The following is a 15,550-nucleotide window of genomic DNA, read 5'->3' as shown; positions in this document are numbered from 1 at the left end:
GTTGTAGAACTACGTTCTCCGACACGCCACCCTAACCTTTCTAGAACGACGTTCTCCGACACGCCTCCCTAACCGTTCTAGAACGACGTTCTCCGACACGCAGCCCTAACCGTTCTAGAACGACGTTCTCCGAGACGCCTCCCTAACCGTTCTAAAAATACTGCACCTTTGTCCCAAACGACACCCTAGCCAAAGTAGTGCACTACATAGGGGATAGACCAGAGCCCTATGACACCCTATTCCCTACGTAGTACACTGCACAGAGCTACCAGAAGCCAAAGTAGTGCACTACATAGGAGATAGGTTGCCACTAGGTGACGAGGTGTGTGTGGAGTCTTGCTGAGTGAGGTCAGGTGTGTGATCTGATTCGCCACATGGGCAGGACTGAAGTCTTGCTGAGTGAGGTCAGGTGTGTGATCTGATTCGCCACATGGGCAGGCCTGAAGTCTTGCTGAGTGAGGTCAGGTGTGTGATCTGATTCGCCACATGGGCAGGACTGAAGTCTTGCTGAGTGAGGTCAGGTGTGTGATCTGATTCGCCACATGGGCAGGCCGTGTTGTTTCACTGCATTAGGTGGGGCCAACGCCCAGCTGGGTTAGTGCTGACCCGTCTCACGCTACGATAATAGTTATGTAGGCCGTCCGAACCACTTCTCTCTCTCTGCTGCCTGTCTGAAGTCACCACACGACACCGAGTCCAGTTACGACCCTGAAAGGTCCATCGTTCTGCTAATGACAAGGTGAATTAGGAGGGTTCAACAGAGGAACAGAGGGCTGAGTTACCAGAGGAACACAGGGCTGAGTTACCAGAGGAACACAGGGCTGAGTTACCAGAGGAACAGAGGAACAGGGCTGAGTTAACAGAGGAACAGAGGAACAGGGCTGAGTTACCAGAGGAACACAGGGCTGAGTTACCAGAGGAACACAGGGCTGAGTTACCAGAGGAACAGAGGAACAGGGCTGAGTTAACAGAGGAACAGAGGAACAGGGCTGAGTTACCAGAGGAACACAGGGCTGAGTTACCAGAGGAACACAGGGCTGAGTTACCAGAGGAACAGAGGAACAGGGCTGAGTTAACAGAGGAACAGAGGAACAGGGCTGAGTTACCAGAGGAACAGGGCTGAGTTAACAGAGGAACAGAGGAACACAGGGCTGAGTTACCAGAGGAACACAGGGCTGAGTTAACAGAGGAACAGGGCTGAGTTACCAGAGGAACACAGGGCTGAGTTACCAGAGGAACACAGGGCTGAGTTACCAGAGGAACACAGGGCTGAGTTACCAGAGGAACACAGGGCTGAGTTAACAGAGGAACAGAGGAACAGGGCTGAGTTACCAGAGGAACAGGGCTGAGTTAACAGAGGAACACAGGGCTGAGTTACCAGAGGAACACAGGGCTGAGTTAACAGAGGAACAGAGGAACAGGGCTGAGTTAACAGAGGAACAGGGCTGAGTTAACAGAGGAACAGAGGGCTGAGTTACCAGAGGAACACAGGGCTGAGTTAACAGAGGAACACAGGGCTGAGTTACAGAGGAACACAGGGCTGAGTTAACAGAGGAACAGAGGAACAGGGCTGAGTTAACAGAGGAACAGAGGAACAGGGCTGAGTTAACAGAGGAACAGAGGAACAGGGCTGAGTTAACAGAGGAACACAGGGCTGAGTTACCAGAGGAACAGGGCTGAGTTACCAGAGGAACAGAGGAACAGGGCTGAGTTACCAGAGGAACACAGGGCTGAGTTACCAGAGGAACACAGGGCTGAGTTACCAGAGGAACACAGGGCTGAGTTACCAGAGGAACACAGGGCTGAGTTACCAGAGGAACACAGGGCTGAGTTAGTTAACCAGAGGAACACAGGGCTGAGTTACCAGAGGAACAGAGGAACAGGGCTGAGTTACCAGAGGAACAGGGCTGAGTTACCAGAGGAACAGAGGAACAGGGCTGAGTTACCAGAGGAACACAGGGCTGAGTTACCAGAGGAACACAGGGCTGAGTTAACAGAGGAACACAGGGCTGAGTTACCAGAGGAACACAGGGCTGAGTTGGGAATCTCTCTGGGAATCATCACTCTGTTCTCCTTCACCCCCTGAGATCTCTGGGAATCATCACTCTGTTCTCCTTCACCTCCTGAGATCTCTGGGAATCATTACTCTGTTCTCCACCTCCTGAGATCTCTGGGAATCATCACTCTGTTCTCCTTCACCCCCTGAGATCTCTGGGAATCATCACTCTGTTCTCCACTTCCTGAGATCTCTGGGAATCATCACTCTGTTCTCCACCTCCTGAGATCTCTGGGAATCATCACTCTGTTCTCCTTCACCTCCTGAGATCTCTGGGAATCATCACTCTGTTCTCCTTCACCTCCTGAGATCTCTGGGAATCATCACTCTGTTCTCCTTCACCTCCTGAGATCTCTGGGAATCAGCACCCATGTTTACTCCATGTTTTCAGTCTCTGACTACCCCATAGAGAGAGAGTAGGGAGGGAGAGAGACAGACAGGGAGAGAGGGATGGAAGGAGAAAGTGAGAGGGGGAGAGGGAGGGAGAGAGAGGGGGAGGGAGAGAGACAGACAGGGAGAGAGGGATGGAAGGAGAAAGAAAGAGGGGGAGAGGGGAGGGAGAGGGAGGGAGAGAGACAGACAGGGAGAGAGGGATGGAATGAGAAAGAGAGAGGGGGAGAGGGAGGGAGAGGGAGGGAGAGAGACAGACAGGGAGAGAGGGATGGAAGGAGAAAGAGAGAGAGGGGGAGAGGGAGGGAGGGAGAGAGGGAGGGAGAGAAAGAGAGGGGGGAGAGAGGGAGGGAGAGGGAGGGAGAAAGAGAGAGGGGGGAGAGAGAAAACAGAGAGAGAGAGAAAGAGAGAAGGGGGAGAGAGAGAAACAGAGAGAGAGAGAGACAGGGAGAGAGACAGACAGAGGGGAGGTGAGAGAGGGAGAAAGAAAGAGAGAGAGAGAGAGAGAGAGAGAGAGAGAGAGAGAGAGACAGAAAGCAGATGACAGGACACCTGCTTCTGATTCAGGACAGGACCACACAGTGGTGAGGAGGTGAGAAGGAGTCACCCTCCTCCCCTCTTCTCTCTCCCCTGCAGGTGGGAACCACTGGATGGATACCCAAGGTGCTCTCCCCTCGCTCTCACCACCCAACCCTCCTACTGTAAAAACAGCACGGCAACAATTGGTCTTTGACTAATGGAAGTGGGTTTGAATTCCCCTCTGAGGTCCTGGAACCAGTCGTGAAACCACAACTATTTAAATGCAGGAAATCTGGATTTGATCAAATGTTCATGTGATCTGCTCTGAGGACAGTAGGGCTGAGTGCAGCGGCCTGGTTCAACGCAGGAAATATCCTCCCCCCTCTCTCTCTGTTTCTACCGTTCTCTCTCTCTCTCTCTCTGTTTCTACCGTTCTCTCTCTCTCTCTCTGTTTCTACCGTTCTCTCTCTCTCTCTCTCCCTTTGTTTCTACCGTTCTCTCTCTCTCTCTCTCTCTCTGTTTCTACCGTTCTCTCTCTCTCTCTCTCTCTCTCTGTTTCTACCGTTCTCTCTCTCTCTCTCTCTTTTGTTTCTACCGTTCTCTCTCTCTCTCTCTCTCTGTTTCTACCGTTCTCTCTCTCTCTCCCTCTCTCTCTCTCTGTTTCTACCGTTCTCTCTCTCTCTGTTTCTACCGTTCTCTCTCTCTCTCTCTGTTTCTACCGTTCTCTCTCTCTCTCTCTCTCTCTCTGTTTCTACCGTTCTCTCTCTCTCTGTTTCTACCGTTCTCTCTCTCTCTCTCTCTCTCTCTCTGTTTCTACCGTTCTCTCTCTCTCTCTCTCTCTCTGTTTCTACCGTTCTCTCTCTCTCTCTCTCTCTGTTTCTACCGTCTCTCTCTCTCTCTCTCTCTCTGTTTCTACCGTTCTCTCTCTCTCTCTCTCTCTCTGTTTCTACCGTTCTCTCTCTCTCTCTCTGTTTCTACCGTTCTCTCTCTCTCTCTCTGTTTCTACCGTTCTCTCTCTGTTTCTACCATTCTCTCCCTCTCTCTCTCGCCCCCCCCTCACTCTCTCTTTATCCATCGATTCTGGCCAATAGAAAGGGATCCCAGTTGTGTCCTGTTCACCTGTCCCACCCTCATCTCCCTCTAGGCATAAAAGGGGTCCTGCCCAGAGTGAAACAGTGAGTTCAGACCAGCTCCATGCCCCCCACCTCCCTCTCTCCATGTGGCCACATGGTAATTTTAGAGCCCTGAGAAATGACACCACCTCCTCCCCCCCTTTACTCCCCTGTTCAACCCAGCTCTTCATGAGAAGTAAATTAAATTCTTTGGACGCGAACGGAGTCGTTCCTGTTTCGGGAACGTTTTTTATGGCTGCATTTCCGTTCCCTGTAACTGTACTTTCTCTGCCTTCTGAGAAATATCATAAAACAACTCATTAATTCATTGAGCCCTTCTGAAGTTTTCATATAAAGAAAAGCTAATCAAAATCTGAGAGCGCCGGGGGCTGAAATCAATGAAATATGGGATCAGAATGAGAGAGAGTTGAGGATCTGGCTAATGACAAAGATCTTTGTTCTAACAGTCCCCACGTGCACCCCCTCTCCCCTCCATCTCCCCTCTCCCCTCATCTCCCCCTCTCCCCATCTCCCTCAACCTCCCATCTCCCCCTCTACCCCCCCCCCCCATCTCCACCAACCCCTGGCTTAGCAGAGCGTGAGTATTTGGAGAATAAGATCATATCATGAGACTGAAGAGGGCTGTGGACGGAGGCCTGTGTGTCAGATGTGTAAATCAGATCCTGTGTCTGATAATTACCCAGAAATCACTTCTTTCAAAAAGCACTGATACTTGATATTATATTCCTCCACGTTGCCAAAACAGATCGCGTTTCTACATCTGGATCCAAAACAGATCGCGTTTCTACATCTGGATCCAAAACAGATCGCGTTTCTACATCTGAATCCAAAACAGATTGTGTTTCTACATCTGAATCCAAAACAGATCGCGTTTCTACATCTGGATCCAAAACAGATCGCGTTTCTACATCTGAATCCAAAACAGATTGTGTTTCTACATCTGAATCCAAAACAGATCGCGTTTCTACATCTGGATCCAAAACAGATCGCGTTTCTACATCTGGATCCAAAACAGATCGCGTTTCTACATCTGAATCCAAAACAGATCGCGTTTCTACATCTGGATCCAAAACAGATCGCGTTTCTACATCTGAATCCAAAACAGATCGTGTTTCTACATCTGAATCAGAACAGATCGTGTTTCTACATCTGAATCAGAACAGATCGTGTTTCTACATCTGAATCCAAAACAGATCGTGTTTCTACATCTGGATCCAAAACAGATCATGTTTCTACATCTGGATCAAAACAGATCGCGTTTCTACATCTGAATCCAAAACAGATCGCGTTTCTACATCTGAATCCAAAACAGATCGCGTTTCTACATCTGAATCCAAAACAGATCGCGTTTCTACATCTGAATCCAAAACAGATCATGTTTCTACATCTGAATCCAAAACAGATCGCGTTTCTACATCTGAATCCAAAACAGATCATGTTTCTACATCTGGATCAAAACAGATCGCATTTCTACATCTGAATCCAAAACAGATCGCGTTTCTACATCTGAATCCAAAACAGATCGCGTTTCTACATCTGAATCCAAAACAGATCGCGTTTCTACATCTGAATCCAAAACAGATCATGTTTCTACATCTGAATCCAAAACAGATCGCGTTTCTACATCTGAATCCAAAACAGATCGCGTTTCTACATCTGAATCCAAAACAGATCGTGTTTCTACATCTGAATCCAAAACAGATCGCGTTTCTACATCTGGATCCAAAACAGATCATGTTTCTACATCTGGATCCAAAACAGATCGTGTTTCTACATCTGAATCCAAAACAGATCGTGTTTCTACATCTGAATCAGAACAGATCGTGTTTCTACATCTGAATCCAAAACAGATCATGTTTCTACATCTGGATCCAAAACAGATCATGTTTCTACATCTGGATCCAAAACAGATCATGTTTCTACATCTGGATCCAAAACAGATCATGTTTCTACATCTGGATCCAAAACAGATCGCGTTTCTACATCTGAATCCAAAACAGATCGTGTTTCTACATCTGGATCCAAAACAGATCGTGTTTCTACATCTGGATCCAAAACAGATCATGTTTCTACATCTGGATCCAAAACAGATCATGTTTCTACATCTGGATCCAAAACAGATCATGTTTCTACATCTGGATCCAAAACAGATCGCGTTTCTACATCTGGATCCAAAACAGATCGCGTTTCTACATCTGAATCCAAAACAGATCGTGTTTCTACATCTGAATCCAAAACAGATCGCGTTTCTACATCTGAATCCAAAACAGATCGCGTTTCTACATCTGAATCCAAAACAGATCGTGTTTCTACATCTGAATCCAAAACAGACTAGACATTTACATTTTTATAATGTTTCTTATTATAATGGGTATTAACCTGCCTAATGCCAGAGTCTTTAGCATAGCCCTAGGGAGGGAGGGAGGGGGAGAGGGAGGGAGGGAGGAAGGGAGAGGGAGAGGGAGGGAGGGAGGGAGGGGGAGGGAGGGAGGGAGGAAGGGGGAGAGGGAGGGAGGGAGGAAGGGGGAGAGGGAGGGAGGGAGGGAGGGGGGAGAGGGAGGGAGGGAGGGAGGGAGGGAGGGAGGGAGGGAGGGAGGGAGGGAGGGAGGGAGGGAGGGAGGGAGAGGGAGAGGGAGGGAGGGAGGGAGGGAGGGAGGGAGGGAGGGAGGGAGGGAGGGAGGGAGGGAGGGAGGGAGGGAGGGAGGGAGGGGGGAGGGAGGGAGGGAGGGAGGAGAGGAGAGGTAGGGAGGGAGGGAGGGGGAGAGGGAGGGAGGGAGGGAGGGAGGGAGGGAGAGGGAGGGAGGGAGGGAGGGAGGGAGGGGGAGAGGGAGGGAGGGAGGGGGAGGGAGGGAGGGGAGGGAGGGAGGGAGGGAGGGAGGTAGGGAGGGAGGGAGGTAGGGAGGGAGGGAGGGAGGGAGGGAGGGAGGGAGGTAGGGGAGGGAGGGGGAGGTAGGGAGGGATAGGGAGGGAGGGAGGGGGGAGAGGGAGGGAGGGAGGGAGGGAGGGAGGGAGGGAGGGAGGGAGGGAGGGAGGGAGGGAGGGGGAGAGGGAGGGAGGTAGGGATGGAGGGAGGGGGAGAGGTAGGGAGGGAGGGAGGGAGGGAGGGAGGGAGGGAGGGAGGGAGGGAGGGAGGGAGGGAGGGAGGTCGATAGATAGACGGACAGACAGACAGAAGACAGACAGACAGACAGACAGACAGACAGACAGACAGACAGACAGACAGACAGACAGACAGACAGACAGACAGACAGACAGACAGACAGACAGACAGACAGAGAGACAGAGAGACAGACAGACAGACAGGCAGACAGATATACAGACAGACAGAGAGACAGACAGAGAGACAGACAGACAGACAGACAGACAGACAGACAGACAGACAGACAGACAGACAGACAGAGATACAGATACAGACACAGACACAGACACAGACAGACAGACAGACAGAGAAACAGACAGACAGATAGACAGACAGAGAAACAGACAGACAGACAGATGGTACCAACCTTCAGTCTGTCTCCCAGGTCTGCGGTGCTGATCTCGGGGTCCTCGGTGGTGTTGAAGGGGACTGGAGTGATGCGTACGAAGGTCAACACACGGGATTCTGGGTAACGCCACAGCATGACGCCGGGACTGTCGTCTGTTTCGTTATAGAACACAACCTCATATGGACCAGGTAGTTTCTGATAGGCTGGGGGGGAGACAGGAAGGAGGTCAACTTGTGTTGAAATGTTGCAACAAACTCACAACTTTGTGTGTGCCCCCCCCGCATGTGTGTGTGTGTGAGTGTGTTAGCGAGTGTGTGTGTGTGTATGTGCTCACACGTGTGTGTGTGTGTTAGCGAGTGTGTGTGTTAGTGAGTGTGTGTGCTAGCGAGTGTGTGTGTGTGTGTTTGGGTGTGTGTGTGTTAGCGAGTGTGTGTGTGTGTGTGTGTGTGTGTGGGTTAGCGAGTGTGTGTGTGTGTGTTTGGGTGTGTGTGTGGGTTAGCGAGTGTGTGTGTGTGTGTGGATGTGTGTGTGTGTTAGCGAGTGTGTGTGTGTGTTAGCGAGTGTGTGTGTGTGTATGTGCTCACACGTGTGTGTGTGTGTTAGCGAGTGTGTGTGTGTGTGTTAGCGTGTGTGTGTGTTAGCGAGTGTGTGTGTGTGTGTTTGGGTGTGTGTGTGTTAGCGAGTGTGTGTGTGTTAGCAAGTGTGTGTGTGTTGGCGAGTGTGTGTGTGTGTGTTAGCGAGTGTGTGTGTGTGTTAGCAAGTGTGTGTGTGTGTGTGTTAGCGAGTGTGTGTGCTAGCGAGTGTGTGTGTGTTTGGCTGTGTGTGTGTTAGCGAGTGTGTGTGTGTGTGTGTGTGTGTGTGTTAACGAGTGTGTGTGTGTGGGTTAGCGAGTGTGTGTGTGTGTTAACGAGTGTATGTGTGTGGGTTAGCGAGTGTGTGTGTGTGTGTGGGTGTGTGTGTGTTAGCGAGTGTGTGTGTGTGTGTTAGCGTGTGTGTGTGTGTGTTAGCGAGTGTGTGTGTGTGTGTGTGTGTTTTTGGGTGTGTGTTAGCGTGTGTGTGTGTGTGTGTGTGTGATGTTGGTCATGGCTGCCGTTTGGAAAACTGTTTATTAGATAAGAAGTAAAGTGTTGATGTCTTGGTCCTCAGGGGAACCAACACTGGGCTCCTCGTGCCAGAAAATATGTTTTAATTTGTCCCCTAGTCTAGTTCTCTGTAGTCTATTAGTGTTTGATCTGCAGCACTGAGCTTTCTCTCTTTCTCTGTCCCTCTCTCTCTGTCTCTCTCTCTCTGTCTCTGTCTCTCTCTCTCTCTCTCTGTCTCTGTCTCTCTCTTTCTCTCTGTCTCTCTCTCTCTCTCTGTCTCTCTCTGTCTCTCTTTCTCTCTGTCTCTCTCTCTGTCTCTCTTTCTCTCTGTCTCTCTCTCTCTCTTTCTCTCTGTCTCTCTCTCTCTCTTTTCTCTCTTTCTCTCTGTCTCTCTCTCTGTCTCTCTTCTCTCTCTCTTCTCTCTGTCTCTCTCTCTGTCTCTCTCTCTGTCTCTCTTTCTCTCTGTCTTTCTCTCTGTCTCTCTCTCTCTCTGTCTGTCTCTCTCTCTCTCTGTCTTCTCTCTCTGTCTCTCTCTCTCTGTCTCTCTTTCTCTGTCTTTCTCTCTGTCTCTCTCTGTCTCTGTCTGTCTCTGATCTCTCTCTCTTTCTGTCTCTGTCTCTGTCTCTCTCTCTCTCTCCCCGTCGGTTTCTCTGTCTCTCTCTCTCCCTCTCTCTCTGTCTCTCTCTCTCTCTCTCTGTCTCTCTCTCTCTCTCTGTCTCTCTCATCCGGCAGCTCTTGAAGGTCTCTCCCTGTTGTTTCTCTCTCTCAGCTTGTGTTTGTCTCTTCTGTCTCTCTCTCTCTCTCTCTCTCTCCCTCATGTCTTGTTTCTCTCTACATCTCGGCAGCCCACTTGAAGGTGCTATATGTTGTTTTCCGACACCGTGGCTCAGGACTTGTGTTTGGTAATGTTATGGATGAAGAGCTGCTTTCATGGTTCCGTTCTCCTTCATGTCTTGTTTAACTGGCACTTCTAGGGAACGTACCGACCCAGCTGCTACTTCCTGCCTCCCGACACCGTGGCCTCAGGACTACCTGGCACTTCTAGGAGACGTACCGACCCAGCTGCTACTTCCTGCCTCCGCCACCGTGGCCTCAGGACTACCTGGCACTTCTAGGGAACGTACCGACCCAGCTGCTACTTCCTGCCTCCCGACACCGTGGCCTCAGGACTACCTGGCACTTCTAGGAACGTACCGACCCAGCTGCTACTTCCTGCCTCCTGCCACCGTGGCCTCAGGACTACCTGGCACTTCTAGGGAACGTACCGACCCAGCTGCTACTTCCTGCCTCCCGTCACCGTGGCCTCAGGACTACCTGGCACTTCTAGGGAACGTACCGACCCAGCTGCTACTTCCTGCCTCCTGGCACAGTGGCCTCAGGACTACAGCAGAACTGACCGATACGATTATTGTTTTCTCTAATCTGGGCTCGTTGTTTGAGCTCGCCTGGCACAGTGGAACCAATGGTGTCATCCCAGAAGTCACACATCCTGCCCAGCTAGCTACTCAAAGACACGAACAATCAAAGAGTCAAATTAACAAAACGGATCCTATTTGAACCCAGGACTACCCCCCCCCCAGCACCAGCTCCCTGGTCGTCGGTCACAACATGTTGCAGACAGACTCTCTACTGTTTTTACTGCTGGGAAGGAAGGCCTCTTGTCTCCATTAAGAGGAAAGAGCCGTATTAAATGCATCAAAGACCAGAGGAACGACGCAACAAACAAGGAGAGGAGAGGCTGACTGACCACAGCTGACAGGGCAGATAGCTGATAGGGCGAGGAGAGGGTTTGATCTCTCTCCACCGTGTGTGAGAGTCCGGGAGGAAGACAGTGTGCCCAGGGAGGAGAACAAACTGTTTTTTACTGGAAACAGACGTAATGTCTTCCTCTCTGAGACCACATGCAGAAGCCCTGATCCCCTATCTGTTTGGGAACTCGTTCTATTCCACATGCAGAAGCCCTGAATCCCTATTTGTGTTACAATGTGTTATTACCTGTATCTAATAGATAGTAGCAGTGTGTTATTACCTGAGTCCTGTATCTAATAGATAGTAACAGTGTGTTATTACCTGAGTCCTGTATCTAATAGATAGTAACGGTGTGTTATTACCTGAGTCCTGTATCTAATAGATAGTAACAGTGTGTTATTACCTGTATCTAATAGATAGTAACAGTGTGTTATTACCTGTATCTAATAGATAGTAACAGTGTGTTATTACCTGTATCTAATAGATAGTAACATTGTGTTATTACCTGTATCTAATAGATAGTAACAGTGTGTTATTACCTGTATCTAATAGATAGTAACAGTGTGTTATTACCTGTATCTAATAGATAGTAACAGTGTGTTATTACCTGAGTCCTGTATCTAATAGATAGTAACAGTGTGTTATTACCTGAGTCCTGTATCTAATAGATAGTAACAGTGTTTTATTACCTGTATCTAATAGATAATAACAGTGTGTTATTACCTGAGTCCTGTATCTAATAGATAATAACAGTGTGTTATTACCTGTATCTAATAGATAGTAACAGTGTGGTATTACCTGTATCTAATAGATAGTAACATTGTGTTATTACCTGTATCTAATAGATAGTAACAGTGTGTTATTACCTGAGTCCTGTATCTAATAGATAGTAACAGTGTGTTATTACCTGAGTCCTGTATCTAATAGATAGTAACAGTGTGTTATTACCTGAGTCCTGTATCTAATAGATAGTAACAGTGTGGTATTACCTGAGTCCTGTATCTATTAGATAGTAACAGTGTGTTATTACCTGAGTCCTGTATCTAATAGATAGTAACAGTGTGTTATTACCTGTATCTAATAGATAGTAACATTGTGTTATTACCTGTATCTAATAGATAGTAACATTGTGTTATTACCTGTATCTAATAGATAGTAACAGTTGTTATTACCTGAGTCCTGTATCTAATAGATAGTAACAGTGTGTTATTACAAGAGTCCTGTATCTAATAGATAGTAACAGTGTGTTATTACCTGTATCTAATAGATAGTAACAGTGTGTTATTACCTGAGTCCTGTATCTAATAGATAGTAACAGTGTGTTATTACCTGTATCTAATAGATAGTAACAGTGTGTTATTACCTGTATCTAATAGATAGTAACAGTGTGTTATTACCTGTATCTAATAGATAGTAACAGTGTGTTATTACCTGTATCTAATAGATAGTAACAGTGTGTTATTACCTGTATCTAATAGATAGTAACAGTGAGTTATTACCCGAGTCGTGTATCTAATAGATAGTAACAGTGTGTTATTACCTGTATCTAATAGATAGTAACAGTGTGTTATTACCTGTATCTAATAGATAGTAACAGTGTGTTATTACCTGTATCTAATAGATAGTAACAGTGAGTTATTACCTGAGTCCTGTATCTAATAGATAGTAACAGTGTGTTATTACCTGAGTCATGTATCTAATAGATAGTAACAGTGTGTTATTACCTGTATCTAATAGATAGTAACAGTTGTTATTACCTGAGTCCTGTATCTAATAGATAGTAACAGTGTGTTATTACCTGAGTCCTGTATCTAATAGATAGTAACATTGTGTTATTACCTGAGTCCTGTATCTATTAGATAGTAACAGTGTGTTATTACCTGAGTCCTGTATCTAATAGATAATAACAGTGTGTTATTACCTGTATCTAATAGATAATAACAGTGTGTTATTACCTGAGTCCTGTATCTAATAGATAGTAACAGTGTGGTATTACCTGTATCTAATAGATAGTAACAGTGTGTTATTACCTGAGTCCTGTATCTAATAGATAGTAACATTGTGTTATTACCTGAGTCCTGTATCTATTAGATAGTAACAGTGTGTTATTACCTGAGTCCTGTATCTAATAGATAATAACAGTGTGTTATTACCTGTATCTAATAGATAGTAACAGTGTGTTATTACCTGAGTCCTGTATCTAATAGATAGTAACAGTGTGTTATTACCTGTATCTAATAGATAGTAACAGTGTGGTATTACCTGTATCTAATAGATAGTAACATTGTGTTATTACCTGTATCTAATAGATAGTAACAGTGTGTTATTACCTGAGTCCTGTATCTAATAGATAGTAACAGTGTGTTATTACATGAGTCCTGTATCTAATAGATAGTAACAGTGTGTTATTACCTGAGTCCTGTATCTAATAGATAGTAACAGTGTGGTATTACCTGAGTCCTGTATCTATTAGATAGTAACAGTGTGTTATTACCTGAGTCCTGTATCTAATAGATAGTAACAGTGTGGTATTACCTGAGTCCTGTATCTATTAGATAGTAACAGTGTGTTATTACCTGAGTCCTGTATCTAATAGATAGTAACAGTGTGTTATTACCTGTATCTAATAGATAGTAACATTGTGTTATTACCTGTATCTAATAGATAGTAACATTGTGTTATTACCTGTATCTAATAGATAGTAACAGTTGTTATTACCTGAGTCCTGTATCTAATAGATAGTAACAGTGTGTTATTACAAGAGTCCTGTATCTAATAGATAGTAACAGTGTGTTATTACCTGTATCTAATAGATAGTAACAGTGTGTTATTACCTGAGTCCTGTATCTAATAGATAGTAAGTGTGTTATTACCTGAGTCCTGTATCTAATAGATAGTAACAGTGTGTTATTACCTGAGTCATGTATCTAATAGATAGTAACAGTGTGTTATTACCTGTATCTAATAGATAGTAACAGTGTGTTATTACCTGTATCTAATAGATAGTAACAGTGTGTTATTACCTGTATCTAATAGATAGTAACAGTGTGTTATTACCTGTATCTAATAGATAGTAACAGTGTGTTATTACCTGTATCTAATAGATAGTAACAGTGTGTTATTACCTGTATCTAATAGATAGTAACAGTGTGTTATTACCTGTATCTAATAGATAGTAACAGTGAGTTATTACCTGAGTCCTGTATCTAATAGATAGTAACAGTGTGTTATTACCTGAGTCATGTATCTAATAGATAGTAACAGTGTGTTATTACCTGTATCTAATAGATAGTAACAGTTGTTATTACCTGAGTCCTGTATCTAATAGATAGTAACAGTGTGTTATTACCTGAGTCCTGTATCTAATAGATAGTAACATTGTGTTATTACCTGAGTCCTGTATCTATTAGATAGTAACAGTGTGTTATTACCTGAGTCCTGTATCTGATAATAACAGTGTGTTATTACCTGTATCTAATAGATAATAACAGTGTGTTATTACCTGAGTCCTGTATCTAATAGATAGTAACAGTGTGGTATTACCTGTATCTAATAGATAGTAACAGTGTGTTATTACCTGAGTCCTGTATCTAATAGATAGTAACATTGTGTTATTACCTGAGTCCTGTATCTATTAGATAGTAACAGTGTGTTATTACCTGAGTCCTGTATCTAATAGATAATAACAGTGTGTTATTACCTGTATCTAATAGATAGTAACAGTGTGGTATTACCTGTATCTAATAGATAGTAACAGTGTGGTATTACCTGTATCTAATAGATAGTAACAGTGTGTTATTACCTGTATCTAATAGATAGTAACAGTGTGTTATTACCTGAGAAACAGGTGAATAGTTAGTTGTGAGGTATGATGGTTACCTGAGTTCTGTATGTACTGGAACAGCCCGGTGCGGAGGTCATCAGAGCTGTGTTCTGTCCTGGGGAGGGGGATTCAGGGGAGGGGGTGACTGGGTGTCAAAGGGGGCTTTTCCTCTTCAGTCCCAGACCCAGTCCCAGACCCTGTCCCAGTCCCAGTCCCAGACCCAGACCCAGATCCCTGGTTCCTCTGGAGGTAGGCCTGCAGGTGTTCATACACCAGCCGCAGACAATTTACATGCTCCTGGCCCCAGAACACCTAAACACACACAAGGAGAATAGTACATGACAGGGTACTACTATACAGGGTAGGATGGGGTTAAGGATGGGGTTGGGGGTTAAGGATGGGGTTGGGGGTTAAGGATGGGGTTGGGGGTTAAGGATGGGGTTGGGGATGGGGGTTAAGGATGGGGTTGGGGGTTATGGGGTTGGGGATGGGGGTTAAGGATGGGGTTGGGGGTTAAGGTTGGGGGTTAAGGATGGGGTTGGGGGATAAGGATGGGGTTGGGGGTTAAGGATGGGGTTAAGGATGGGGTTGGGGGTTAAGGATGGGGTTGGGGGTTAAGGTGGAGTTAACAATGGGTTGGGGGTTAAGGATGGGGTTGGGGGTTAAGGATGGGGTTGGGGGTTAAGGATGGGGTTAAGGATGGGGTTGGGGGTTAAGGTTGGGGTTGGGAGTTAAGGATGGGGTTAAGGATGGGGTTGGGGGTTAAAGATGGGGTTAAGGATGGGGTTGGGGGTTAAGGATGGGGCTGGGGGTTAAGGTTGGGGGTTAAGGATGGGGTTGGGTTAAGATGGGGTTGGGGTAAATGATGGGGTTGGGGTAAAGGATGGGATAGGGGATGGGGGTTAAGGATGGGGTTGGGGGTTAAGGTGGAGTTAAGGATGGGGTTGGGGGTTAAGGATGGGGTTGGGGGTTAAGGATGGGGTTGGGGGTTAAGGATGGGGTTGGGGGTTAAGGATGGGGCTGGGGGTTAAGGTTTGGGGTTAAGGATGGGGCTGGGGGTTAATGTTGGGGGTTAAGGATGGGGTAAAGGATGGGGTTGGGGCTGGGGGTTAAGAATGGGGTTGGGGTTAAGGATGGGGTTAAGGATGGGGTTGGGGGTTAAGGTTGGGGTTGGGAGTTAAGGATGGGGTTAAGGATGGGGTTGGGGGTTAAAGATGGGGTTAAGGATGGGGTTGGGGGTTAAGGATGGGGTTGGGGGTTAAGGATGGGGTTGGGGGTTAAGGATGGGGCTGGGGTTAAGGTTCGGGGTT

At 46.5% G+C, this 15,550-nt stretch overlaps 1 protein-coding gene across 1 annotated transcript in view; it reads right to left on the bottom strand.

Annotated features, from left to right (window-relative positions):
- LOC121844114 (vacuolar protein sorting-associated protein 13B-like) overlaps nucleotides 1–14,380 on the bottom strand; it is a 60,214-nt gene extending 45,834 nt beyond the window's left edge. The window contains exons 1-2 of the mRNA XM_042314005.1: nucleotides 14,297–14,380; nucleotides 7,605–7,789 (exon numbers count right to left, since the gene is read on the bottom strand). Of these exons, the coding sequence (XP_042169939.1) occupies nucleotides 7,605–7,721 (117 nt within the window). The 5' untranslated portion in view covers nucleotides 7,722–7,789; nucleotides 14,297–14,380. The remainder of the gene's footprint in view (nucleotides 1–7,604; nucleotides 7,790–14,296) is intronic.
- Nucleotides 14,381–15,550: the final 1,170 nt, after the last annotated feature.

This window comes from Oncorhynchus tshawytscha, unplaced genomic scaffold (genome assembly GCF_018296145.1).
Source record: "Oncorhynchus tshawytscha isolate Ot180627B unplaced genomic scaffold, Otsh_v2.0 Un_contig_3734_pilon_pilon, whole genome shotgun sequence".
Lineage (NCBI taxonomy): Eukaryota > Metazoa > Chordata > Actinopteri > Salmoniformes > Salmonidae > Oncorhynchus > Oncorhynchus tshawytscha.
The sequence above is the reverse complement of the archived record's forward strand: the minus strand, read 5'-3'. Positions and strand labels throughout refer to the sequence as shown.